The sequence below is a fragment of the Sorghum bicolor genome, chromosome 10 (genome assembly GCF_000003195.3).
Source record: "Sorghum bicolor cultivar BTx623 chromosome 10, Sorghum_bicolor_NCBIv3, whole genome shotgun sequence".
Taxonomy (NCBI): Eukaryota; Viridiplantae; Streptophyta; class Magnoliopsida; order Poales; family Poaceae; genus Sorghum; species Sorghum bicolor.
In genome coordinates this window covers 51,487,876-51,510,477 of record NC_012879.2, presented here as the reverse complement: position 1 = coordinate 51,510,477, position 22,602 = coordinate 51,487,876, and the positions used below count along the sequence as shown (strand labels likewise).

Here is a 22,602-nt window from a genome sequence, read left to right as displayed (position 1 = left end):
ATAATCCTTAAAAATGCTAGGATGCTTCTAAGAATATTTTGAATAACCGTCCACTACTTTTTTTTAGCTTGCTATTAGTTTACATGTAGTAAACTTATATGCACATTGTCCAATTTATGTTAGTATATGCATGTCTTGAAAGAAGAAATATTCTGGAATTACTTTGAATAGTAAATGTTGCTATGGTCATTATTAAATCCATGTAGGATATTTCGCTACCATTGAAGTGTAGTGCATTTAGGATATATATTTCCTAGTATTACTCTCAAGAATGAGTATTTGGCCATAATAAATCTCAAAGGTCATGTGGTACTCAATGCATGAGAAATTTTAGAAGTATTTGAACTACGAGATATATATGCTGCTCTACAAACAAATACAATGGCCTGAAGCTTTGTATTAAATGTCATAGAAGACATGATGGTAAATAAAGATTTTGTTGGTGAATATTCTTGAAGCAATTTCTCTTGTATATAGAATATCCAAGAGCAATATAATACATGAAGTATTTAAATTTATTATCAGAAATTACTCAAATAGAAGTTGAGTTAGAATTTTTAGACAACTATATGAACCAGGATATATGACTTGCATATGTTGCACTCCTAGAAGGATCATTGTTATATATCACTACTATGAAATAAAGCATGCATGAAGCTGCTAAATGTCAAGCATAGAAGCTAAGACATGTAAGAATGGATAAAAATTAGAATATTTAAGGTTTTCTTGAAGAAGAACTTAAATCATGTGCTTATAGACTTATTTTGTCTTTTACTATCCTGAAGTATTAGTGGTGGCAGTGCTTTAAGTTTTAATTCCCGTTGAATTAAGTGGATTTTATAAACTCATAGAAGAGTTAATGGTTATTTTATTAGCTTGAAGACTAATATCAAGCATTAATATTCTTAGTTGCAATTCTTACTTGCAGTAATATGTGTCAATCTTACATGGAATGAATTAGAATAATATGTTTCATATATAAACAATTGCTTATTTTGCCTATGTAAATAAGTTTTGCATTATTTTTATCCACAAAGAAGCCTTATTAACCATGAAGGTTATCGTTCTTTGTGCAATACTACCATATAGGTAGAAGAGAGATTGAATTTTCTAGAAGCACATGAATGATTGGACTATACTGGCTTATGAACTAATCTCATAAGGATCAATTTAGCCAAGAAATTGTATAATCCATAAACTAAGTATTCAATACTTCAGCTCAAAAAAAACTAGAAGTTTATGTCCTACCCCAAATATGTTGCTATACATTGAATAGTACACGCGACATGTGTATTTCATGTCACAACTATTGAATACTAGAAGTATGATTAAATTCTATGGAATATTTGAAAAGATTAATCATAGATGATGCATGAAGCATATTACTACTTAAAGTAATTATGACATGAAAAGGGGGAGGAATTTCAAGTAAAGGCATAAGAAAATGTGGATAATATATATTTAGTAGGCATAGCCTTCCTAAATCTATCTTTAAGTGCATGTATAAGGACTTGAAGTTCTAGTCGTAACTTTTCTGACTATGTTAATTTTCTCTACATTGCACTAAATGCATGTAAGCCTGTAGCTTTGCATTTCGTTGTTATCTGTTATGTTGGATTGAATACCAACATTCCACATTACACTTGAATGTGTATTACTATGTAGTGCTCCTGTCGAGCTACAAGTATCTCCACTCCTGCATGGATATTAGCATAGAAGAAGCTAAATATGTAGCTAGTAGCTACTTTATACTCTTCCCATAATTAGGTTGGCTAGCTAGTACGCTATATCTATATAGTTTTCGTTGAACTAAGAAATATTTTGCTTTTCATGTGTTGCATACATAAGCAATATTTTGGTCTATGGCCAAGCGGCTTAAGATCAGGGGGAGTGAGTTAATCTAAAATTAGCTAAATGGAGAAGTAACCCAATTTGAAGGGATGAATTATTGTGGAATTAAGATGGTGGATAACATACTTAAACGATTTGGGATTTATTAAGAAAAGGCATTTGAGGATATTGCATTAATGGCAATTAGAAAATTCTTGAAGAAATTCCATGTAAATTTGAATGTTGCGTATTTTATACATTTGAACTGTATGGTCCATTTTTTTATGTATGAGTACTTGGATCAAATTTTTAGGATAAAGAATAAAGAAGCTAGATAATAAAATAGTTCTATAAACTATGATATGTGCAAATCAGGGGGAGAACATCCTTGATTTCGTAGGAATGCTGAACATTCTTAAGTGCACTTTATGAATTCTAGCTCACTGCATATAATGTATAATAACCCCCATATTTAAATATGTGCGTGAATATTTAATATAAATTTTTTTTCATAGCATATATGAATGGGCCTCCACTTGTAGTTGGAGATACATGAATTTGAATTATTTTAAGCCCATCATAGGGGATTTCTTTTGAAGTATGCTATTAAAGATCTAATATTGGCATTAGGGTGAGAGAAAGCCTATGTTGAATGCCAAATATTATTTCCATAAAAGGAAAATGATCTTAAGAGAAAATATTCCTTGAAGTTTGAAGCGGGAATAGTATCACGCACTAAATCAAACAATAGTTTGACTAATGCTCTTGTGAAGCATGAAGCAGAGAATATGCCAGATATTTTTAAAAAAATGAGAGGAGTAACTTGAAGTTATAAAGCAGAAGTTGTGTTTACTAGTAGTAAACTGAATTTGTATACTATAAAGCTAAAATCCACGGGACGCCTATGGATTCTAGTTTAGTGTATACTTGTTAAATAAAATAAGAATAAACTCCTCCATTCTCATGAAGAGAACACCTCACGAAGAAGGTTAGGCACCTCATCAAGAGGATCATCATGAAGATGAAATCCAACACAATAAGCACGCACATCATAGTGTTGGGTATGCAGAACAATAAATTATCTCTCTTGTTTAGAAAATGACAAAGAGATACGATAATCTCACATTGTGAGAGTATTGGGAGAAAATAATAGTTGTCGACAATGCTACCTCTATAATTGCAAATGTTTCTCTTATGAGAACCCGGATCCGGAAAACAAAGTCCATGGCAAAGTCGCTTGAAGCGATTATATCGGGTCAACGAAGGAAGCAATTGAGGTTGAATCTCCTACTAAGAAGAATTAAATGTTCTGCAATATCTCTGGCAAATGAAATAAATAAATATGAAATATGCAGTTAGTAAAGTGGATCCTGAAAATCCATATAGTTTCTGAAGAACAGAAATCGCAACATATGGAAATTAAATCTCATACTAAGTATTAAAAAATCTAAGGTGGAATAATATATTCCTGAATGAATATTGAAGTCTCAAGAAGAGCATGTCCTAGAAGGAATAGTCATTGAATGACTTTATAGTGAATAACACTATCTCATTGTGTATATCACATATCGTGTAGTAGAGAATGTTTCTCATATAATAGAAATATTATTCAATAAAATTGAGAACATCCTTGAAGGATTTACCAGTCGATTCTTGAAAAACACCATTAATCCCTGAAGTGAATATAGACCCGAGAAGAAATAAAATGAGGAATTCTAAATATCATGAAGATATCATACAAACACTCAGAAAGTGTATATTGTAAAGCTAGCAATAAAGTTTTGATATCCTCTAAATATCATAGAAGGTATAATAATAATGGTGATTTTGGTAATTGAATTATCCCTTAAATGCCAAATGCAAGACTGGATTTACTGTTTAGTGGTATAATCAAAATCCCGAAGATTTATAGAATATATAATTTAAAATCTACTAAACAAGAATTATAAGTTTGGTGCACTATCTAGAAGATATTGAATATTGTAATTATTTACCCCATAATCCTCTAAAAGGATTCATTACCCTGAAGATAATTTTTTATTTGTTTTGCACAAATAATAAGTGATCGTTTTTACGTGAAGCATATTGCTCTTGTTTATACCCATATAATTCATAGAAGAATTATATGCCAACTTTTGGAAGATATAGTATTGTGATACTGCATACCATTAATTAAGCACACATTTGTGAATAGTGTGATTTTGAACAATAAAGTTCCAAGTTTGGCATTATGAGGGGGAGCATATTTTCATTGTATTTACCTTGAAGGTAAAACCACTAGCATTACAAAGATCTAGTAGATCATATTTGCTAAAACATTGAAGTTTATGCATAGATCATGAAGATAAATATCTATTTATGAAGAATATGGTATCGTGAAGAATATATAACCACGAAGGTTAAATGTTGTACTCTTTTTTCCTATGTGAGTTTTTACTTGAAGGTTTCTCACACAAGGTTTTTAACGAGACAACATGTGCAATACAATTAACGAATGTGATGTACTCTTTTCTCCAATAACCGTTTTTTCCCATTGGGTTTTCGGATGGAGTTTTTAATGAGGCATGTGCATATCGTGGTAATCGCCCAAGGGGGAGTGTTGTAAAACATACGGACTTGATCCTAGAAGGAAAGGAGAAGGAGGAATCCTAATCCTAGTCCGTTTGTATGTGGGCTCTTACCAAAACTCTTAGGCCTTGGCAGGACTATATATATGTGGGAGCTCTATGTTGTAATCACCAATATTCAGAGGAATAAAGAATAGTCTTCCTATCTTGTGTCTATTTGTTCTTCTACTTTCATCTACTATGTTGATCATGAGAGACGGAGAGAGAAAGATCCCAACCGCTGGCAATATGTTTTATAACACGGGCCACACGCGTGTGGGGAAAAAAAGAGAGTCCGGACAAAGGGCATAGCCCAATTTGGGCCTTGTTTACTTCCCAATTTGGGCCGAATAAAGGGCTAGAAGCGGTGAATAGGGTTGGGGCGTTGGGCCCAGACGAGGTCCACTAGAGATATAACAAACAAATTGCTGAATTAATTATGTGTTTGCGTTATGATTTGTGACACTTTTTTTTTAAGAAAGGAGTACCGGCGCAAATCCGCTTTATTCGGGATTTGGAAAGGCAATAGCTGCAGCCAAGCAAAACTGTAACGTATTGCAGAACATGTATTTTTTTGGTTCATAACTTCAAAAGGTTGTCCGTTCCGGCAGGCTTTCCATGAAGCTTCCCAGCGGTTTGATTTTGGATGTCTACGACCAAAATAGACATGTCTCTCAGGCGTCCGATTTTAAATGTCTAGAGCCAGAATTTGTTGCCTAATAGACATTTACCTGCTAGATCTCAATTTAAACACGGTCCAACAATTTGGACAGCTTATGAGTTATTGGTGAAGTTTTGTATGCAAATCACAGTAATAGAGCAACTTTAAGAGGCTATGTAAATCCTTCTTCATTGCTAGGAATATAAATTTTGATGGAAAAAACCCAAAGGACTCTTCAATTAGTTATCCAAATATACCATCTTATACTCTGGATTTTCCGCTAGCCATTGAAAACGAGAATGCACTCTAGACTGCAAAGAAGGTATAGAAATACTGTTGTGTGGGAAGATATAGAAATTGATTTTTATATAAATAACTCTCCAAATGATGATTTGGAGAATGAGTTTTAGAAAGACTCTTAAATTTGCACTTAATAGCTTGGGATTCTATGGCACATCACCAAATCGCCTAGGACTGCAGCACTATCCATGAAGGGCAGCATCCAAACAAAATTTCAAACTTGATATTTTTTTTATTTGGATTCGTTTAGGATCTAAAGTACTCACTTCAAAACCAGATGAACACAAAATAGGGAGAACGAGTATCCCAATGGCCACATGCCTTATGGGTGAAGTTGTTAGGAGATGACTATGCGAAGCTTGAGGTCATGGGTTCGAGCACCGGCGACCGCAAGTGGCTGCATTGTATTGTCTTCCAATAAAGTGTGAAAACCCGTATGCGCGTATGGCTGCATAGTATTATCTCCCAGCAAAGTGTAAAAAACCATGTGTCTTGTAACTTGACTTACACGCGCATGTGCATGTCCAGTGTGGTCTCCTAGTAAAGTGCGAAAAATCGCTTGAGTTGTAACTTGTGACATGTGCATGGACGGAGCCCGATGTGGTCATATAGTATTAAAAAATATTTGCTATTTTTTAGCTCGAAATTGATTTTCTGAAAAAAAAAATATCATCAACCAGCAATTATGAGCCCCTTGTCATTGCCACTTTTCTACTACTAATTCAAGAAATCTTCAGTGATTAGGTTTTTGAACCGACATGAAGAATTGTGTTTGTGCTAGCTAGTATATTGCCCGTGCTAACGCTACGGCGATATTTAGAAAAAAATTACAAAACTAAAATAAATCATAAAATTAAAAAACAAACCTACCCACTAACAAAAAAGTCTATATGAAAATTATAGTACTTCATTTGGGAACATATATTTAATTTTAACAAATGCTATGTAGAAAAGTTGAGAAACACAGCTGATCTACAAATGCTCATCATTTGTCTTATAACCTTGGTAACGAGTACATAAAAAATGAGATACTTACACCCCTTACTGGACAAACAAACAAGAAAAACAAAAATTGTAGAGATCGATTAAAGAAATAATAAAACAAAATCCCAAACAAGCATCGTGCATCTTCTACAATACCACACTTGAGATACATATGGATTAGAGTATGTTCTCCACTGCCACCCTTCCAAGTCCACACGTGCATGCACCCACCGTCCAAGCTCCAGTGACCCAGCTCTACACAGGCCGTCAACAAGGCAACCATGGTCACTGTGTCATCCTTGACACGCGTCTTTCTCATCCTCCGGAATAGGTCCACCGCCTCTGCTGCCCTCCCAGCATTCGCACACCCATCAATCATGGTCGTCCATGCCACCGCGTCCCTCCTAGGCATCTCGCCAAAAAACCGCAGCGCGGCGTCCACTTCGCCGCACTGAACGTATGCGGCGAGCATGCAGTTTCACGCGGCCACCACCCTGGTTAACATTTCGTCGAACACCTTACGGGCGTCCTCGAGCTGGCGGGCCACCGCGTACACGCCGACGAGGCTGGTCATCACGTACACGCCGACGAGGCCGATCGGGGCAAGCATCCTGCTCGCGAGCGCGCGGGCGTGGAGGGCACGGCTGTGGGGGAGCGCTCCGACGCCCGTGGGGGCGATAGCAGCGAGGAGGATGGAGAAAGAGAATACGTTGGGCCGCAGCCCATGGCAGCCCACGAGGCAGGAGAAGAACGCGAGCAGGGCACCGGGCGTGGCGCCTGACGCGGCGGCGGCGCGGAGGAGGAGGTTGGCGAGGGTGGGGGACGCCGGGGAGTGGGGTACGGAGAGGAGGAAGAGCGACTCTGCGCGGGGGAGGTCGTCGGGGGCGGCGGCGAGGGAGAGGAGCTTCGCGAGCTCAAGTATTCAGGGGGTTTCTTTATTTGTGCGATCGGAAGAATCGATCCCGCGACGCAGCTGACGGAGGTTTGATTTGACGCGAGGCTGATGGTGTGTAAGGTCGTGATCATACTTCTAATCTGGGCCGTTAAATCTGTAGGACATGTGCTGTGAGTCGTTGATCTTGCAGGTAGGATTTGTCTAGAGAAGATTTCAATTATAGTATAGATGTATGTAAACGATCTGACAGGTATTAGAATCTAGGACTTAATAATTAACACCAACTCATAGATTAAAATACCTAGACCACAGGGGATCACATTCAATAGCCGACAATACTCCATTAATATAGTACTCTCTCTGTCCACAAAAGAATATAACTATAGGATCTGTGCCGGTTAAATTAGTTTAAGTTTGACTAAATTTATAGTAAATAATATTAGCATTTGTGTCTCTAAATAAAATTATTAAAAATCTATTCTATAGCAAATCTAATGATACTTATTTTGTAACATGAATGTTACTTATTTTTTATATAAATTTAGTCAAAATGTATACCATTTGATTTTTTTGAAAAAGTGAGAATTATATTCTTTTGTAAACAAAGGGAGTAACTCACAACGACATTATGCAAGACTCATATATTTCTCGAATAAACATGCATTGCAATTTTAAACTCCATGATTGCAAATTTGCAATACGAGTGTCACGCATTGACCATATGAACGAAAAAAACAGGATTACACAAAATTCTGCCTTCTAAAGTGCACGGAAGAGAGAGAATGGCCGGCTATGGTCTCAAAGATGTGCATAGTATAGATATAGATATTGATATTAATATTGATATAAATATAAATATAAATACAAATATAGATCATTTATGGACATAGATATACAGTAGATATTGATATTATAGTCTATATATTCATAGATGATCTATATTTTTTTCCTTGCAAAAAAAGATATAGATTAATTATCTATATATGGATACATATATTAGAGATACATGTAGAAATACGTGATCACTCGCGCGTCCTACCGAACAAGCCTTATTAGAGGGCCACGGAGAAAAGCAAGTAGAAACCCGCCGGGCTCCTGCTGCTATACATGTACAGCCCACGACGCTGTACACCTTGCCTGTGCTACGACTCGTGTTCACTGCCTCGGTCACTGCGAACCGGGCCCCGCTCCCTCCATGTCGATCGTCGCCCGACTCCTGATCACACCCGCCGGCGCTGCGCCTGCGCGCTTCCTATAAAGCCGTAACCGATCGAGTAAAAACAAGATAATCAAAGAAAAAACAAAATAAAAAATAATCGAGGCAAATAGGAAATTCGAAAAAGGTAATAAATCGAGACTAGGACGGATCGGAGGGGATCGGCGCGCCGCAGCCGCAACCGCCGAGAACCCACAATGGCGAGTCCCTCGACGACGCCCCGGTCCACGATCGCGGCGGCAGCGGTCCCTGTTGCGGAGGGGACACCGGCGGCGGCGGCGGTACTGCCGCCGCTCGGCTCGATTTCGTCCTTGTACGTGGGCGACCTGGCTGAGAGCGTCGACGAGACGCAGCTACACGCGGTCTTCAGCCAGGTCGCGCCCCTCGTGAGCGTGCGCGTCTGCCGGGACATCGTCAGCGGCGTCTCGCTTGGGTACGGCTACGTCAATTTCTACTCACGCCAGGAAGGTAAGTTTCTCCATATGCTCGCTTGTAGCGCTAGGTCCTATAATTGATTATAGATGCTAATAATCTTCCTAGGGTTTGTTTTGATCGCGTGCTATGGTATATATCATAACGTGCTATGGTATATATCATAATATACAGTGTGTGTTTTCTCAGGAATACGTTTCCTTTTTGTTCTTTCTGAATTTATGTTGTCAGGTTAAATTTTAATTTGGAGAGGTTGAGGTGATCAGGGTTTATGTCACTATGAAATATGAATCTTGATTATCTAGTTATTAAAAAGTTCTGATGATGGAACCAGAGGTTGCGTGATGGATCTTGTAGTTTCTAGGTTTGATGCGGTATATATACATGCAATGATTTTACTTCCTTTTGCTTTAAAGACTATGGCTTGTATAATTAGAAAAGTCTAAAATCTCGATTTGATGATTTGCATATTGCTTACACTCTACAAATTGCTTATAGAGCTTTGTGTTGTTGTTAGTGATTTATGCTATTATAGACTCTCTTCTTGGTGGAGAAAATGTTAATCTTTGATTATCAATCATATGATAGATTATTCAGTTTTGATGTAAAAGTATAGAATGATATTGACCAATATATCTATAAATTAAGTTTATTATAACTTGGATTACTTGCAGCTACTTGTGCACTGGAAGCTTTGAATTTTGCCCCATTGAGTGGAAAGCACATCCGGGTTATGTTCTCTAACCGGGATCCAAGCCTGCGTAAAAGTGGACGTGCTAACTTGTTTGTTAAAAACCTTGAGCCTAGCATTGATAGCAAGAACCTATATGAGATGTTCTCCTCCTTTGGCACCATATTATCTTGCAAGGTGGCCACTGATTCGGCTGGTCAGTCGAAAGGGTATGGTTTTGTACAATATGAGACTGAGGAATCCGCTCAAGATGCAATTAACCGACTTAATGGTATGCTAGCAAATGACAGAGAAATGTTTGTGGGCCTACACATGCGCCGACGGAACAGAGAAGTCAAGTTCACAAATGTATATATAAAGAACTTGCCCACTGAATTCAGTGATGATGATCTTCGCCAGGAGTTTGCACCGTTTGGTGAAATTACAAGTGCTGTGGTCATGAGGGATGTTAATGGTGTCTCCAAATGTTTTGGTTTTGTAAATTTTGAAAAACCAGAATTTGCTTTAGAAGCAGTGAAAAAGGCTAACGGAAAGGTCATCAATGATAAGACTTTATATGTTGGAAGGGCTCAAAAAAAGGCAGAAAGACAAGCCGAGCTGAAAACAAAATTTAAACAAGAAGACAGAGATAAGAAAGTAGACAAGCCTAATGGTATTAATTTGTACTTGAAGAACATTGATGATAGTATAAATGACGAAGGGTTAAAAATTTTATTTGAAGAATTCGGTCAAGTAACTTCATGCAAGGTACTTCTATTGTTATATTTCAATTGCTCATTTTCTATTTTGTTATTTTTATTATTGAAGCATTTTCTGAAGAAAAAAAAAGTTCTACTTCTACTTTTAGTATTCAATATATTAAGTGTTAGAGCTATTGATAATTTTTTAGGTCATGGTTGATGCTCAAGGAAGGAGCAAGGGTTCAGGATTTGTGTTGTTTGCTACTGCTGAAGCTGGCCATAGTGCGGTAAGTTGATACTAACTGACTTTAAGATTTACTGTTTCATGTTTCTAAAATTTACCATGGTAAACCACATGTCAGATAAATGGAATGAACGGTAGGATTGTTGGAAAGAAACCGCTCTATGTTGGTTTAGCTCAACCTAAGGAGGAAAGAAGAGCCATGCTAATGGTATGTAACCTTGTGGTTTGTTTTACCAAATGCTTTGTTGTTGTTGCGTGCACACAAAATTTCTTCATGAACAGGAAGTTGAGATTGACATCATTTTTGCTAGGCACATTTTGCTCAACGTAACCTGGCAATGGCAGCTTCTCCATACGCCGGACCTCAGCAGGTTTATTTTGGTCACCCTGCACCTGGCCAGATCCCACCTCAGGCTGCAGTCTTTGGGTTTCCGCAGCACTTCGTTCCAGCAATGGGGCCTGTCTCTCCCGTTATGATGCCACACAACATGCAGAGATCGAGGTACCCTCGCCAGAGGACGGGTGGTCCAGCTGCATATCGGCAGCAGCAGGCGGTATGTCCATTGACGAAAATCATCATATATAGGATTACCAAAATCATGTCTGGCATGCAATGTTGTTCTTCTGCTAATAGTGCTTTCATCTCTTTTTCAGATGATCCACGCAAATGCAAATCACAACATCAGGTACATGCCGAACGCCAGACATGGGGCTTACCCTGCAATGCTGCCTCAGGGCTTCCCAAGTGCCATGGTGTCGCAGCAACACGATGGCAGCAGCATAACTACTGCTGTAGCATCTGCTGAACCGGCAGACCAACAGCAGGTAATAATGCATCACAAATCCTAAAGGGCTTCAAATCTTCAATACATCCTCAAACTTTCAAGTGGATTATTACATGTTTCTGAATCGAGTTAGCTGTGTCGACCATGAGCTGACTTAGCATTGCTGATATCTCGTGGCAGATTAAGATTTTTTTTTTTAGTGCCACTAGAAGTACATACATCATTGATGAAATCTATGGTAACATGGGCACATGTTCTTTTCATGGTGTTCAGATTCTGGGCAACAAGTTGTACGCGCTGGTCGAACAGCTCGAGCATGATCACGCTGGCAAAGTGACCGGAATGCTGCTCGAGATGGACAAGGTCAAGATCCTACAGCTGTTGCAATCTCCGGAGGTTCTCCGGGCCAAAGTCCGTGAAGCCATGGATGTTCTACAGCGAACCAAAGCCGAAGGCTCAGCCGATCCTGCTGCTGCTGCTGCCACCGCCACAGCGGAAGGCTCAGCCGATCCTGCTACTGCTGCCGACGCCACACCAACCGTGAACGCCTGAGCGATTGCATGACAATAAAGGTTATTAGTTCTTGTGCTGGTCTGGACTCTGGACATGCCTAGGATTTGCTAATGTGTAGCTGAACCTCCTTGTCTCGTAGTTGATCCGTTCCAGGTTACTCTTGGTTTATCAGTTATCGAACCATAGCGTAAACTTACAATGCAATATTTGTCTCCAATTCTTCTTTTTGAATAAAAATTAGGCTGCAATGATACTCCATATCTGAGATATATGATGCTCAAGCTATACAAAAAGATTGGAGATGCGCAGCCAAACGCCTAGAGTTAAAATCCTTTTTCAGATTTTTTTTTTAAGGAAAGTCCTTTTTCAGATTTTGCTAACCTTGGAACTCAAAACTAAGGGGACTGTTTCAAAGAATTCAGTCTGTAATTCCCAGCTTAACTACAGCTTGTGTGCTGCTGCATAAATGTCAGTTGTCAGCACACATCTGGTGAACGAGCGCTTAACCTCATGGCGTCGATGTTTAATAGAGCCTGAGCTTTACACCACAAAAAACAGTCCTGAAAAAGGAAAGGTCCACATATATATATGTACAGTAGAGAACACCAACGACCTATCTTCTCCGAAACAAAAAACAGAAAAACAAGAGGCAGAGTGCCGGTGCCTAGAGCTTCATAATTATCATTTGTAGGAAGTAGGAACAAAATCACTGCGCCTTTATCTAAGCCTGTGATTCACTGTGCACCTAAGCCTGTGATTTGACGCTCAAGCCTAAGCTATCGCTGCTCGCCCACCCATCCTGCACTTGCATGGAGTACTGCAGGTTCCAGAGTACGTCGTCGATGGAAGGCCGGTCGCTTGGGTTAGCAGCCGTGCAGTTGAGGGATATCTCAGCGACTGTGCTCAAGGAGTCCACTGCAAAAGTACCATGGATCGCTGGGTCTGCCATGTCTTTCAGCCTATCTGGGTCTTCAGTCAGGGCCTCGCTCAGCTGCAAATCGTCACGATAAACAAAGTTATAGTAACGTTGGTGGGAAATACAAACTCATTATTGTTCTCTGGAAATGGAGCTTGAGTTTAACCTGAGCTTTCAGTGACTCTAGTTGGCTTTGGGACTCTGTTGGTTTGCCTGTGATCACCTCCAGGAGAATTAGGCCAATCTGGTAGATGTCTTGCTTGTCACCTTGTTCCCCATTGTGAGCACTAGAGAGCAGAGAGAATCAGGTTGGTTTATTCAGTGCAAGAAAATTGTGTTACTAATTCATTCTGAAAACTGATTGGTAACCTAACAAGTAACAACCAATCACTACGCTTGTGTTCATTGATATAACTAATAATCATCCCTAGATACGATTCTAGATTATTATGTGGAGATGTCGCTTTCTTTCCACAAGGTTAGGGAAAACCTACCTGCCAATATCATTATCTTCATGGACAGCAAATGGGGTCTCTGAGAAAATCTGTATTATAGGAACAGTTACAACTTAGCTATCAGGCAGGCAAACGAGAAACTTCACCAATCATTTGAACTCACCTTGCCATTCTTGCTAATTGATATCATTGGAAGACTGAAGTCGTTGATCTTCGATGTGAGGGTCTTGTCCAGCAGGATATGTTCTATGTTGAGATTATTCTGTACGATGCCTGGAGCAGTCACATTATGCAAAAACTGAACTCCTCTCGCAACACCAATGACAGCAGAAACCCGTTGTGGCCATTTCAGCATTTCACGTTTCCTCCACTCTATACAATCAGTCAAAACATAAGTTGGGAGTCATGCAGATATTCAGTTATATAACTACATGCATGGTCAATCACTGTAAGTACCATACCGGTAAGGTGACTTCTTAAAGATCCATTTGTTACACATTCAGAAATGAGGTATACTGAGCTGGCAATATTAGGATTATCCTGATCACTGACAATGCAATGACCAATGATGCTGACCAAATGACGGTGCCGAAGCTTAGAAATAATCTCCATGTATTGGACAAGGCTCTGGGGGGAGTACTTCGGCTTCAGCCTCAAACATCTAACTAATACTCGTGAACCATCTTGAAGCTGACCATTATAATGCTACAAAAGCGAGGCACATATAAACGAACCGAAATTAGTCTTCACAATATTTCTAGCATAAAGCTGTAAAGCTGATGACAAAGATGTGAGAGAAGGGTAAGGCCAACATGGCAACATTAATTGTTGATGCAAAATATCAAAATACGCATAATACCCTGAATAAAATGGACAAAACAGCAATTGATCACTATGGCTGGAAGCCTGGACATACTATGTGTAAGATACGTCTAACCATAATAATATATGCAAGTGAATTGAGCCTCAAGTTCCCTTAGGCCCTGGTTCCAAACGACTCTAGCTTCTTGCTATAGTGCACGAAGAGCTGGAAGCCGGAGCTGGCCAGAGACCCACCAGACGGGGCCTTAGACACTGATGAATACTACTAACTCCATCCCAAAATAAGGGGTTCTGGCTATGCTCATGTCCAGGGGCATAGCCTGGGACAGAGGTAGTAGTAACTATATTAGAACAAATTTCAATTTGCTCCCATTTGGATACATGTTTTGTACATTTAATTAGAAGTTGATAGACCTCCAAACACAAGCTTGAATAATATATCAGTGAAAGGTACTTTTAAATAACCTCCCCAGAGCCTTTGATTATCAAATGTCTAAAGCAGCCAAAATGCAACACAATAGGACAATAATTGGCAGTATACAGTTGTACTCTGCCATGAGCGTCCCTACTGCAGTGGACCATTTGCGAAGTTAGCCTAGTATCCTAGCAGAACTAAGCATTGTTTAAAAAAATGGTGAAGATGAATTAATTTAAATGTAAAACTCACATGACCAGTCGATCACACTACTGAAATACAGTAAAACATTCTGCAGAGTAAACAGTACTTCATTTATGATGGACACTGGAACGATTATTTGTATATTCATTGCCCTTCCATGCCACAATCGAAGCTAAAGGAATCCATTACTGCATACCTGTACAAGAGGACTATCCTTGATTAGGTTGGAGGAACTAAAATTGTCAGTTGCTTCTTCGAGCTCCTCCAGTGTACACACTCGGTAGACTGGCACTTCCAGTGTATTCACCCTTGCAGCCTGTGATGCATGTCCTATAAAAATGGAGACCATATTAGAATGTGAAAGAAAACTTCAAAAATGTTAACATCACTAAATTAAATTTACGGTTAAAGCAATTGTTCTTTTTTTTTAAGATCCGGTATTGGCTTTCATAAATAAGAGAGGAGAAAAATACATTACGAGATTCCTAGATGGCACAAGCTGCGCCCATCGATTGCAATAGTTCATTGTTTTTTTTCCTTTATTGGTTGATTGACTTTGAAGCCTTTTACTTTCTCAAAGTCATCTCTGAAGTAAGGAATAAAGATCCATCATCCCATGTTTCAAAAGCTCAGGGTCTAAGTAAGATCCATATAGTACGTCAAGAAAAGTTTCCCAATTCATCATTGACTAAAGCGAGTAGACTTTATTCACCAAATTAAAACGAAGGCATATGAAAATGGGAGAAAGCAACTAGATGCTGAAAGGCACTCGTGGTTCGATTCTGTACTACTGTTGCTTTGCACCACTAATCATAGATCACCCGTTCATTTCTAGAAATTTGCCCATAACCTTGTGCTCCCTTTTCATTTTAAATATACTAGTACAAGCTAAGAATCGCACTAATAACTGAAGAAAAAAAAAAGCAACTGAGACGATCAATTCAATTATGCAAATGAATTTCTCCTCTTACTCTTATCAGCAGGAGTAATAATCTTCTGGGTTGCCTTAGCCGGAGCCTTCCATCCATCCGCCTTCTTGGTCGGTGTCGCCGCGGGCGATTTGGGCAGGATGGTCGCCTCTGGATGCTGCCTCCTCGCCCTCCTCAGGACCACCACCGTGGCCAGCGCAATGAGCAATGCGGCACCAACGACGCTGCCGGCAATCGCGAGAACCATCCCGATCTGGTGGCCCTTCTTCCCCCTCCCCTGCCCTCCTCCGTTCCCCTGCGGCGGCGGCAGCACGGCGGCCAGCGCGCCGGGGTTGCAGTACGAGCTGGCCCGCTGCTGCTTGGCGTCGGCGAAGCAGTTGCCCGCGACGAGGACCGTACGCGCCGAGGAGTTGCCCCGCATGCACGCGGGGCGTGACCCAGTGAGCAGGTTCGCCGAGACATCGACGAACGCCAGCGCGTCGGCGCAAGCCGTGGTCGCGGGAAGCTGGCCGGCCAGCCGGTTGCGTGAGAGGTTGATGTACCGCAGCGCCGGGAGCGCGAAGATGGAGGAAGGGATCCAGCCCTGCAGCCTGTTCCGGGACACGTCGAGGTACTGGAGCTGTCCCAGCGAGCTGACCACCCGCGCCGGGATACTCCCCGTGAAGTTGTTGTCGTCCAGGACGAGGCGCACGACCGCGTTCCCGACGTCCGGGAACGCCCCCGGTCCCAGGCGGTTGTGCGACACGTCGAGCTCCTGGAGGAACTGGAGCCCGGCGAGCGACGGCACGGAGCCGTTGAGCCAGTTCCACGACAGCACGAGGCTCTGCAGCGAGTAGAGCCGCGCGACGTCGTTGGGGACGCCGCCGTAGAAGTAGTTGGAGCTGAGGTTGAGCTGCTGCAGCGCCTGGAGCCGGCGGAGCTTGGCGCCCGGAAGCGGTCCCCATGCGCCGACGCTGACGAGCGAGAGCCGCGCCAGCGCCGGGAACCGGGTGAGCGTGGTGAAGAGCGCCTCGGAGGAGAAGGTGGCCGGGAGCGCGGCGCGCCACGCCGCGTCCGGGTCGCGGTCGCCCCGGACCGAGAGCGCCGTGACCTGGCCGCCCTCGCACGCCACGGCGAGGGATGGAGTCGGCGGCAAAGCGCAGGGGTCTGGCGCCCCGCGCAGCGGCTCGAGAGCGGGTGGGTAGAACAGCAGGCGGCGCACACGGAGGAGAGCCTTGGCCTGCGACGACGCCAGCGGCTGCGGCTGCGGCTGCGCGGACGCCAGGGTGGCAATGCTGGCGGCGGTGCAGGTGAGCAGGAGGAGGAGGAGGAGCAGGACGGTGGTGGCGTGAGGAGGGGAAGGCGGGGAGAGAGCCATCGTGGCGTGGGTCTGACACTGAGACAGTTGGCGCGGCGGCCGTGGACAGGGGTGGCTGGCAATGTCGAAGCTAGAGACGGAGGGAGGGAGAGGAAGGGATCACTGGTCAGTGGGGGGAGGAGGAGGCGTGGGAGGCAGGCGGTGGAGTGGAGGTCGCCATGGATGACCGAGCAGGGCGAGTGCTTTCCAGCCGAACTTGGAGTGGGGACAGTCGCACTAACGCTAGCAGCAGCCTTGCCCCGCGTGGTTTGTCGCGCGGCTGGCTTGGACTCCCTGACGCGTGGGGCCGTCTGCTCGGGTGGGATACCGGTGGCAGTGAGGCGGTGGGCCGAGCCCACGGAAGACGTGGCGTCCGCGAGGGAATGGATGGCCTGGCCTGCGCGAACGCGTGGTACCGTACCGTACCCTGGCCTGACAGCAGAAACGAATGGCGTAGTGGATCTCTGGTGGTAGTCGGAGCCCACATGTCAGTGCCAGGTGGCTGCTGTATTCAAAGTGTCCGGGCCTCAGGCTGTCTCCGCAAGGACATGCATTTGTAAACCCAAACCCAAAATAGGTTTCCAACACAATACCGATAGCCTCCAACAGAGTACCCATACAGAAAATTTATTTTGGGTATTAGGAGAGGCATAACCCAAATTTGGGTATCCTCTCTCCTCGAGACCCATTTGCAGAGAGTGTTGTCTTTTAGGTCCTGTTGTTGAAGAAGACTAAAAATAGGTATGGAACCTTTTACCTGTAGCGCTAACCAAAAGACAAATGGGTCTTGTATTTTGGGTAACGATTGTTGGAGATAGTCTCAGGGGAATTAAAACTGGTGATGATAGTAGTGTGTGAAAACGATGCGTGGCTCAAGGACGGACGGACGGTGCGGTGCGGAACACAAGGGCGGAGCATGCCCGGTGCCCGCGTATCGTGGCGGCCGGCCGGGCGGCTTGTCCTTTGGCATTGGCAACCGCAAGGCGCGAGAATCCGCTGGGCACCGGCAGAGTCGCCGGAGCACGCGGCGGAAAATCACACACGATTCGCAGGAGAAGAGGGACGCAGCGAGCCATGTCCTCCAAAGTCAGAGCGAGGTGCGAGTGCGAGTGCGAGTGCGACGACTCACGACTTGGCCCGCGCAATCACGGAATGCCAGCGACTACCGGCAAATGCGAATGAGACGCACTGCACACATGGCTCGTCGTCGCATCGCACAGTCGCATGGACCATGGAGTGGAGTGGAGTGGAGTGGAGCGCACCTAACTTCCACGCGACGAGTCAATCGATCGACGACTCGCCACTGCACTGCTCTCCTGCTCATGCTTTGGATGGATTGGTTGCTATGCTTCGCTTTCCCTCGTCACATTTGCCGAAAATCCAAGCTGCGTGCCGCAGGCAGCGCATCTGCGGCTCTGCCTATGCATGCGCGGTCGACGGGGGCCGAGTGCTGCGGTCAAACGCGCCACACCGGCCGGCTACCGCTGCTTCGGCTTTTGATTCCTTCCTCGGCGGATCAGTCCGGGAACTGGCACGATTTTTTTTTTCTTTTTTGGCAGTAACCGGCCGGCTCGGCGTCGGCGGCGACTTTGCAATCGGCTGTTAGTTACGGGAGACGACAAGGAGTTTGAGTGGATTTGGTGAGGGGGCGCATGTGTTCGTTGTGCTTCGGGGATGGCGAAAGCCCGGAAGATCGTATCAGACTCCAAATACATTAGGCCTTGGATAGACTCAATCCATATGCGTTGGAGTGGATTGGGGTGAAATTTAATTTAAGTTCTACTCCAATCCACACCAACGCATGTGAATTGATGCGAATCCGACTAAATTCAAACAAGCCATTAGGTTTGTTAACACTTGACGGGGGACTTTACTGGCAAAGTATTCTAAATTCTACGTCGTTTTAATCTAGGCCACATGGAGAATATTTCCTCTTCAAAGAAACCTTCCTAATTCGTTTATAAAAAATGCAAGTTCATTTTTTTTCACCCCCCCTCAATTATCACAAGATTAAGATGGATTTTAGCCCTCAAACTAAAGTATCATACAACTTTGGCCCTTCAAGACTTCAACTATCCACCAAGTTTTTCCGATCCTTCAATTGTTTTGAAATTTCCTTTATACTCTATCCATTCCAAATTATAAGTTATTTCAAGAATTTAGAGGGTCAAAGTATCTCAAGCTTGATCAAAATTTTAAAAAGAATTACAAAGGTCTTGTTTAGTTCGTAAAAATTTTATTTTTCGACTACTGTAGCACTTTCGTTTTTATTTGACAAACATTATCCAATCACGGAGTAACTAGGCTCAAAAGATTCATCTCACAAATTACAGGTAACCTGTGTAATTAGTTTTTATTTTCGTCTATATTTAATGCTCAATGCATGCGACCAAAGATTCGATGTGACGGAAAATCTTAAAAAAATTTGCGAACTAAACAAGGCCAAAGATTTATAACATTAAATAGATATATTATAAAAATATAATTAATAAGAACCTAATAATACTTAGTTGATATCATAAATGTTAGCAGTAGGTTTAAATGCCATAGGATGGCTTCGCAGTTAAACTGGGTTCTCTTTTCTTTTTCACTATAGTAACTGGATTCAAATGGATGTCAAATAAAATCACATCCTTCGATGTGGCCAAACCATCACCACATCAGCAAAAATCAGGTTCAGAAACAATTCGAGGGATAAAATTCTTTGGTTCGAATACTTGAAATGCCAAAGTTAGTCAGCTATTTGAATTTGGGAGCTAAAATATGACAAATCCAAGGACCAAAAACAGAATAAGTCCTATAAAAAAACAGATTAGATGAACACTTATGCTTGCTTTTCGTAAAGCAAAACGCTCAATTATGTAAGAGAAAATAATATCTGGTTATAGAATAAGACTAGGGTTGTGCCATTTAAGTGCGGGATTTGATCTTTTAGTATGATGAAACAACATCACTGCACACAAAAATTAGGACCACACCACATGCTTAGGATCTCAGTATGTTGGATGGCACGACACAAAAATAGTAATATAAGAACATCTTTGATACACAACTTTCTAGTATTTACTATACTAACTTTCATCTGCTTGTAGTGGATTATGGCAATGGTTTAAACTTTTTATGAAAATAATACATACTCCTTATAAAATATTTCTTTTCTATGTATCAAGAAGATAAAGAAAAGAAACAAAGGCGTGAAAGCATACCCGTGTCATGGACCATGCTTATGCCAAAGAAAAATCCATACCTGAAAGTGATAATCGGAAGCAGCACAAAGCACGTGAAAACTAGATCATATCAGCACGAGACAGTCCGATGTCCCAACTCTACTTGGTACTCAACTCAGGCCTTGTTCAGTTGAGAGAAAATTTTGGTTTTTGCTAGCTACTGTAGTATTTTCGTTTGTTTGTGACAAATATTATCCAATCATAGACTAATTAGACTCAAAAGATTCATTTCGTGAATTACAGATAAACTGTGTAATTAGTATTTATTTTCGTCTACATTTAATACTTCATGCATGTGCCACAAGATTCGATGTGACGAGAAATCTTAAAATTTTTTGGAACTAAACAAGGCCTCAACACCTATCGGAAGAAATTTACTACTAAGGGCAACAATTTTTTTGCTGGTTTGTTTGGTTGTCAAGAAAAAAAAATTGTTTTTGACAATTGTAGCCAAACTTTGTGCAGAACTTACTTCGATAGTTTGCTTATTGGCTTCGTCGGTGGAGCCAATTGCAGCTTTGTGATGGCAAGAAAGAACACATCATTGTACTTGTCATACATTGGAGACTACAACACTGGCCTTCTTCACCTCTCATGGGTGGCATTACGTCTTTACTTACAAACTTTGAGGAAAAAATATGGGACTGATTTTATTTTAAATATTTATGTCATGTAATAATTTTGGTCTGATTCCTCACTTGTGGGGACGAAGCCGGATGCTCTTCTATTATATCGGAGGAAGATGTGCACTCCTTGATACGTCGAGTGCGCCTTGACTAAACGTAGGGCATGTACAACGCGTCTTTTGGCCCCGTCTCCGTGATGACATATTTGTGAAAAGAACCCTGCCAATGCCAAGAGACGGAGCCGTCGTCGTCTCACGAGACGACGAGGAGAGCTCGTGGCCCGAGGTCGAGTCGCCAGCTCCAGCACCGTTGTATGGTGCCTCGCCGGTCCCTTGGTCTCGCGGATCCCATGCGCGCACAAGGTTCAGTTTGGGTGCGCCCCAAACTGTCGAGTGGCAAAGCCTCGTCCGCATCTAGGAAGAGCAAGGGTGCCTCACCGGCGGCGGCGGCGGCGCCTCATATCCTTCCTCCGCCCAACCGTCGCGAGCTGCACCGTAGGCTCCGCCCTGGCCGCCGCGAGACGTGCGGGCCAGCTCCGCCGCGCCGTAGGTTGCGCATGGGCGAGCTCTGCCCTGGCCACCATGAGAGCTGTGAGCTGAAGCTTGCCAGTTAATTTTCTGCTGCTTTTTTCATCAATGGCTGCACAAACAGGACGATGAGGACGAGCCGAAGAGGAGGAGGCGGAGGTGGAGGTGGAGAGCCCGGTCGCCATCGAGCAGCATTTTCAGGTTGGACTCAGGATACTATTTTTTTTCTGTCCCTTTTTTTTGCGTCAGGATGTCATCTCGAACAAGGATAACTGGATAAGCACATATAGCTCAATATATAGTATGTCGTCACTCCAATTATTCCACATAATTATCCACAAAAGTAGGATAGTATCCAGGAACTGTGAATCCTCTGAATTTTCAGGTGTCTGTTACCTGAATGTGAACTCATATCTGAATGTTAATGTGCATTCAGTTCAGTATCTGAATATTCAGCTGAACTGGATGTGGATTTCACTCAGATTCTGCAGCCTGTTAATCTTCAACTGGCTCCAATGTTACAGTTTTCAAACTTCAGGTTCTGCAGCTTTGTATGATGGACGATGGAGTGGAAGCTCCTAGTAGCTACCTGATCAATTGAAAAAGAACTTGTACTGTATTTCCTCCTAGCTGTTTGCATTCGATGAGAATCTGATGCTAGTTCGAATGTACATGTACCCTCGTGTTGAATATGTGCTTTCGTGTTGCCTGCATGAACATGTTCCTGATTTGAACATGCTGCTTGTATTGTGAGTTCAGTCTTGTTTATTTGTTTAAACCACGACAAGAGTTGTGTTTCAGCACTAATTTATGGAAAACTGAATGACAGTTGAACTAATCTGTTGGTGGAATGATTTTGTCGTGGTTTAAACAAATAGCAACACAACGGTATATAAAATAAATATTTATGAATGATCTTTGGCTACATGCAAAGCATTAAACAGTTTGCAGACAACCCCATGTCTATGAGTTGTATGATCTATCTCTATACTTGTCTGTACATTAGATTCGAGGCTCTTACAGACGGAAGGCCGTCTATAGGTTGTACATGCCCTAAAAGAGAGCTGAGCTAATGCATAAGGCGTACACGTGAACCGATGAAACGACCATCAACCATGTGACGACGCTGCAAATCACCAAATGGGTAGTCAAGTCATACGCCAAAACCATGGCACTCTTATTTGTGCTCCAAATTTATTTTTTCGCATTTCTTGTACATATTACTAACAAAAAATGTTTTAGGATACAGGCCTGTAATGTTTTTTTGTGTGTCACATCTCTGAATGGTCAGGCGGAATCTAGATAGAT

At 42.3% G+C, this 22,602-nt stretch overlaps 2 protein-coding genes and 1 long non-coding RNA gene across 3 annotated transcripts; 2 read left to right on the top strand and 1 right to left on the bottom strand.

The window, feature by feature from the left end:
- On the top strand, positions 8,597–12,095 carry LOC8079325 (polyadenylate-binding protein 3). Its single transcript, XM_002438572.2, has 7 exons — positions 8,597–8,960; positions 9,599–10,362; positions 10,505–10,582; positions 10,658–10,747; positions 10,851–11,093; positions 11,194–11,364; positions 11,598–12,095. Exons 1-7 carry the CDS (start codon positions 8,690–8,692, stop codon positions 11,874–11,876), a joined length of 1,896 nt encoding a protein of 631 aa, XP_002438617.1. The 5' UTR covers positions 8,597–8,689; the 3' UTR covers positions 11,877–12,095.
- Positions 12,243–17,153, bottom strand: LOC8079324 (probable LRR receptor-like serine/threonine-protein kinase At1g14390). The gene is made up of 7 exons (XM_002437163.2): positions 15,621–17,153; positions 14,846–14,979; positions 13,670–13,913; positions 13,372–13,580; positions 13,248–13,297; positions 12,920–13,040; positions 12,243–12,828 (listed from the first exon to the last, which is right to left on the bottom strand). Exons 1-7 carry the CDS (start codon positions 16,933–16,935, stop codon positions 12,583–12,585), a joined length of 2,319 nt encoding a protein of 772 aa, XP_002437208.1. The 5' UTR covers positions 16,936–17,153; the 3' UTR covers positions 12,243–12,582.
- On the top strand, positions 20,865–22,132 carry LOC110430928. The gene is made up of 2 exons (XR_002448355.1): positions 20,865–21,495; positions 21,819–22,132. It is a non-coding gene; the product is annotated as an uncharacterized LOC110430928 (long non-coding RNA).

Coding starts and splice junctions, on each gene's coding strand:
- LOC8079324 (XM_002437163.2), bottom strand. CDS start 16,935: ATGGCTCTCTCCCCGCCTTCCCCTCCTCACGCCACCACCGTCCTGCTC. Junction 14,980..15,620: donor TATTACTCCTGCTGATAAGA/GTAAGAGGAGAA, acceptor CCATTTTTATAG/GACATGCATCACAGGCTGCA. Junction 12,829..12,919: donor TAGAGTCACTGAAAGCTCAG/GTTAAACTCAAG, acceptor GACGATTTGCAG/CTGAGCGAGGCCCTGACTGA.
- LOC8079325 (XM_002438572.2), top strand. CDS start 8,690: ATGGCGAGTCCCTCGACGACGCCCCGGTCCACGATCGCGGCGGCAGCG. Junction 11,094..11,193: donor CATATCGGCAGCAGCAGGCG/GTATGTCCATTG, acceptor TCTCTTTTTCAG/ATGATCCACGCAAATGCAAA. Junction 11,365..11,597: donor AACCGGCAGACCAACAGCAG/GTAATAATGCAT, acceptor CATGGTGTTCAG/ATTCTGGGCAACAAGTTGTA.